We start from the raw sequence: 5,232 nt of genomic DNA, 5'->3' as shown, positions 1-5,232 counted from the left end.
CTCCCCGGCGGGGAATCGAACCCCGGTCTCCCGCGTGACAGGCGGGGATACTGACCACTATACTACCGAGGACTGGTGATGGGAGGAGGAAGAATAATATTATTTAAATGAGTTTTGCATTCATTAGGATTAGCAAACCTAGATCACGTTGTGCCTAGATAATCTCCTTTATTTCATAAACGGTGTTTCTGTCATAAAAAGTAACCATTTTTCAGATCATTTTGTGGTTCGCATTTCGCAATTTGGTTTTTTCCTCAAATTTGGAGATGAAAGTTGCAAAAGGAGAAGTACAAACACTTGAAAGAACCCGATTTTGAATTTAGTGATTTTTTTGTCTGAGATTGGCACTCTTGTACCGAAGAAGAGCCCCTGGTACAAACACTTGAAAGAACCCGATTTTGAATTTAGTGATTTTTTTGTCTGAGATTGGCACTCTTGTACCGAAGAAGAGCCCCTGAAAATGCGTCAGCTGACTATGCAAATCAGCTGTTTTTTGTTTGTGGTGATAAAAGTGGAATGGAAAATTTTTGGCTCAGCCCCTGAAATGCGTCAGCTGACTATGCAAATCAGCTGTTTTTTGTTTGTGGTGATAAAAGTGGAATGGAAAATTTTTGGCTCGAGATTGGCATCTTGTACCGAAGAAGAGCCCCTGAAAATGCGTCAGCTGACTATGCAAATCAGCTGTTTTTTGTTTGTGGTGATAAAAATGGAATGGAAAATTTTTGGCTCTTAAATTTTAGTTCATTTTTACCCTCTCGCCGTGTATCATGAAGTTCGACAAAAATTCATCCAAAATATTCAACATTTCAAACTTTTCTTACTGCCTTCGATTGTATTTTGGTGTGTTCAGTATACGAAACAAGTACTTTATAGGAAATCTACTCACGTCTTGATTAAAATTCCCGTTTTCAACTAGTTTTAATTGTCTAGAAAAGTCTAGATTGGTCTACCAGCATGGCTCCTAAGGGTGGAAAAAAGAAGAAAGGTGAGTGAGGTGGACAAAATCATTTGTGTTTTCATTACTTGATAATATTAAATTTTTGCAACTCATTTGTTAATCTGATAACGAGAATCACAAGGTGTTAAAACACCTTCCAATGTGGCAAAATTGGGTCTGCATTCTCTGTAAAGTTAGTTCATTAGGTAGTTGTCAGTCCATATGGCATCTCACCCTTTAACCTTCCTGCAAATGAATGGGGAGCAAGTTCAAGGAACTTCTTTGTGATTACGTCTGTACAGTGGCATAACCGTGTCAGATTGATCAGGAAGTTTCAGGTCTTAAAAATCAAGAACAACTTTGTCACTTAACCATTATTTTTAATTTACCATTTAAGTAGGTAAGTAGATATTTATTATTTTTATAAGAAAACTGAAGTGGATATTTGAGCACTTCCATGTATTTGTAGAAACTTCTGCAACAGGTAGGTACATACTTAATTAATAAATTTGAATAGATATTTATTATTTTTATAAGAAAACTGAAGTGGATATTTGAGCACTTCCATGTATTTGTAGAAACTTCTGCAACAGGTACATACTTAATTAATAAATTTTGAATTTGTCTTTAGCTATGTGAACTAATATTACAACTATATCCCCCAAGGTCTGTCTAATCTTGTCAGATTTATTAGTTCAGGATATTTCTCAGGCATCTTTTCTTAATTTGAGTTCTACTTGAATCCGCAAACCTGGCCTTTGCTAAATTGTATACCAAAGGGTTAAAATCGTGTTTCTTTTTTACCTACCTAAGCAGGTGGGAAACCCCAACCTCTTTGCAATAATGTTCTCAAGATTGTACCTACTTGTACAATATTGTGCAATGTTGGACTACATATTAAGTATGCAGTGTTGGACTACATATTATGCAGTGTTGGGCTACAATGACTATAGATATTGTGCAATGTTGGCCAACATTTTGTAAAGTCAGACACTGCCCGGGATTGGCGCGGATCTGGCTACCCTACACGCCGAAGCTCTGTCCTCCTGGACCCTGCTGTGTACAGTCAACGGACTGGAACAGAGCGATTTGCCGTGAGTAATATTTATGATTATTCATTTATTTTAAAAAAGAAAATATTTCATAAAAGAAAGAAAAAAAAAGATCACGTTAAGCCCAGCTATAACGCACTTGCTTGCCATGCAGAAGGTCCCGGGTTCGAATCCCAGAGTGGACAAAAAATTTGCATTCGTATTTCGATTGCAAATATTTCAACAGGTTACTTTCGGGTGTCCTCTTGTTGACCCAGCACCTAAACGGGAAGTATTGTGTCTATTCTCGCCCATCTGATGAGGGACTTACTACGGGATGGGCATGCTACGACACAGACCACACGAGTCCAATTTAGCAGTTGTTTCATTGCTACAAAATAAAATCGGCGGTAAAACACTTTTTTTTTTTTACTCATGTTCTGTGCCTTTGGCAAACCCTATTTTGGAGATTTGTCAATTCATATTTTTTTTATATATATTGTTTATCTCTTCACTGCTCCATATTACAGTACCATCTCCCAGCTAAGTGATCTACTCGACTCGACACATTTCAGTTTTCTAATAAGGATTCATTTAAATTTAAAAAAAAAGTATAAAAAAAAGTTCAAATCTGGTGTGAACATCACACGACTTTTTTTGTTTGGACTGCGGGTGCAAAAGGACTTTTCAGTAATATTTTAACAGGATAAACAAAAGGACTTTTCAGTAATATTTTAACAGGATAAACAAGGTGTGTTCTATTTTATTTTATTTTAACCTATACCCCTAGTACTATCCCAGCAACATAAACAAGATATGTTCTATTCTATTTTAACTCATACGGCCCATATCCCTCTTGTTTATATTCTCATTATTATGTTAAGGCTGTCTCTTCATGATCCCTTGTGTGCCGCGTCCATATTGTAAACCCTACTCGACTCGACACATTTAGACATCCGCATGGCAGCTGGGGAAGCTATTGCGCTGCTCTTGGAACAGTCCCGTTCTTCTCGTGACGGCCTGTATGATGAAGACGGGGTGCTACTCGACTCGACACATTTAGACATCCGCATGGCAGCTGGGGAAGCTATTGCGCTGCTCTTGGAACAGTCCCGTTCTTCTCGTGACGACCTGTATGATGAAGACGGGGTAGACAATGAACTGGTGGATAAGTTGCGCGCTCTGGCGACGGACTCGCACAAGTATCGCGCCAAAAAGGACCGCAAGACGCAGAGGTCGAGCTTCCGCGACATCTTGCGCTTTGTTGAGGTGAGAGAGGATTCTTATTGACACTATTCATTGAAATTGAAATAGGTAGTTAGCTTTATTTTTAGCAGCAATAAAAGGAGTAAAAAAAAATATAATAATAAATCTGGTTTGAACATCACACGGCTTTCTATTAATCTATTACATATGCGTATTAAAAGAAAAGTGATCCGAGCCTCAAAAAGAGGAAAAAAAAAAAAAAAAAAAAAATCTGGTTTAAACATCACACGGCTTTCTATTACTTATGCGTATAAAAGTGATCCGAGCCTCCAATAGCGGCCGATTTTTGGTGGACAATTTTCTAATAAGGATTCATTTAAATCTAAAAAAAAGTATAAAAAATAAGTTCAAATCTGGTGTGAACATCACACGACTTTCTTTCTTTGGACTGCGGGCGCAAAAGGACTTTTCAGTAATATTTTAACAGGATAAACTAGGTATGTTCTATTCTATTTTAACTCATACGGCCCATATCCCTCTTGTTTATGTTCTCATTATTATGTTAAGGCTGTCTCTTCTTGATCCCTTGTGTGCCGCGTCCATATTGTAAACTGGCATCTCACCCTTTAACCTTCCTGCAAATGAATGGGGAGCAAGTTCAAGGAACTTCTTTGTGATTACGTCTGTACAGTGGCATAACCTTGTCAGATTGACCAGGAAGTTTCAGGTCTTAAGAATAAGAACAACTTTGTCACTTAACCGTTATTTTTAATTTACCATTTAAGTAGGTAAGTAGATATTTATAAGAAAACTGAAGTGGAAATTTGAGCACTTCGATGTATTTGTAGAAACTTCTGCAACGGGTACAAATTGTAAACCGTGCCCCTCCGTGTGTTTGTGTTCCCAGAACGACGAACCGCCCAACATTCAGATCCGGTTCGGCCAGGAGTCGCTCAGTCTGGACTCCTGGGTTCGAAAGAAACAGTACGACGCGTTCTGCACCATCCTGGCGTCGGGTATCAATCTGCACCTCAGTGAGAACGAGCTGGTGAGAGATGTGCTGGACCTCGGGGAGAAGCTGTCCCCCCTCAACACTGCCGCGCTTAAACAATCCAAACAGGAACGGGTGAGTAACAAAACACGGGTTTTAGGGACACAGAGCCAGCCAGTTTGTCTTATAATAATAGTGCTTTGTCTTTAGCTATGTGAACTAATATTACAACTATATCCCCCAAGGTCTGTCTAATCTTGTCAGATTTATTAGTTCAGGATATTTCTTATGCATCTTTTCTTAATTTGAGTTCTACTTGAATCCGCAAACCTGGCCTTTGCTAAATTGTATACCAAAGGGTTAAAATCATATTTCTTTTTTACCTACCTAAGCAGGTGGGAAACCCCAACCTAATTGCAATAATGTTCTCAAGATTGTACCTACTTGTACAATATTGTGCAATGTTGGACTACATATTATGCAGTGTTGGACTACAACCTAATTGCAATAATGTTCTCAAGATTGTACCTACTTGTACAATATTGTGCAATGTTGGACTACATATTATGCAGTGTTGGACTACAATGACTATAGATATTGTGCAATGTTGGCCAACATATTGTAAAGTCAGACATGAGTCACTTTTTTTAGCCACTGCCATTTGATTATTGCACAATATTGTTGCACTAGGTCACTCATCTACCTGTCTTCTTAATTAGTTTTTTTTTTTCTTTTTTTTTTTAAGTATTGTAAAAATGATCTATTAACTTTTTTCCCCCTTATCATTAAATTTCAAATAAAGTCAGAGGTTCAAGAATTCATTGGCCATAGATGATAAGATGAGCTCATGCCAGTTAGATTATGGAATTCTCTTCATAGGGATATAAGAGACTCACAAAGTCTAGAAAATTTAAATTTAGTAGTTGGGTGGAAGAGCTCCTTCAGGAGAACCCTGCCACTTAAAAGAAAGCCATAAAATAAGAAAATAAAAAACAACCAATCAGATTCCTTAAATCCAAGAGTTAAAACCGAGTTTAAAATCTCACTTTGTGTTACCCCAGACTTAA

At 37.8% G+C, this 5,232-nt stretch overlaps 1 protein-coding gene and 1 non-coding gene across 2 annotated transcripts; one reads left to right on the top strand and one right to left on the bottom strand.

Moving 5' to 3' along the window:
- Trnad-guc lies at window positions 1-72 on the bottom strand. Its single transcript has one exon. It is a non-coding gene; the product is annotated as a tRNA-Asp (tRNA).
- Window positions 73-954: 882 nt separating this feature from the next.
- LOC103510743 (interferon-related developmental regulator 1) lies at window positions 955-5,232 on the top strand. Its single transcript, XM_026824718.1, has 7 exons — window positions 955-985; window positions 1,604-1,617; window positions 1,928-2,031; window positions 2,499-2,542; window positions 3,032-3,237; window positions 4,082-4,342; window positions 5,227-5,232. The coding sequence occupies exons 1-7, from the start codon at window positions 955-957 to the stop codon at window positions 5,230-5,232; spliced, it is 666 nt and encodes a 221-aa protein (XP_026680519.1).

This window comes from Diaphorina citri, unplaced genomic scaffold, assembly GCF_000475195.1.
Source record: "Diaphorina citri unplaced genomic scaffold, Diaci psyllid genome assembly version 1.1 scaffold639, whole genome shotgun sequence".
Taxonomy (NCBI): domain Eukaryota; kingdom Metazoa; phylum Arthropoda; class Insecta; order Hemiptera; family Psyllidae; genus Diaphorina; species Diaphorina citri.
This window is presented reverse-complemented; position numbering and strand designations above follow the sequence as displayed.

Bases quoted from the DNA above. Each gene is read 5' to 3' on its own strand.
- LOC103510743 (XM_026824718.1), top strand. From the start codon at position 955: ATGGCTCCTAAGGGTGGAAAAAAGAAGAAAG. The intron at 2,032-2,498 runs GTGAGTAATATT...TCCATATTACAG, and splicing joins CTGGAACAGAGCGATTTGCC to TACCATCTCCCAGCTAAGTG. The intron at 3,238-4,081 runs GTGAGAGAGGAT...TTGTGTTCCCAG, and splicing joins ACATCTTGCGCTTTGTTGAG to AACGACGAACCGCCCAACAT.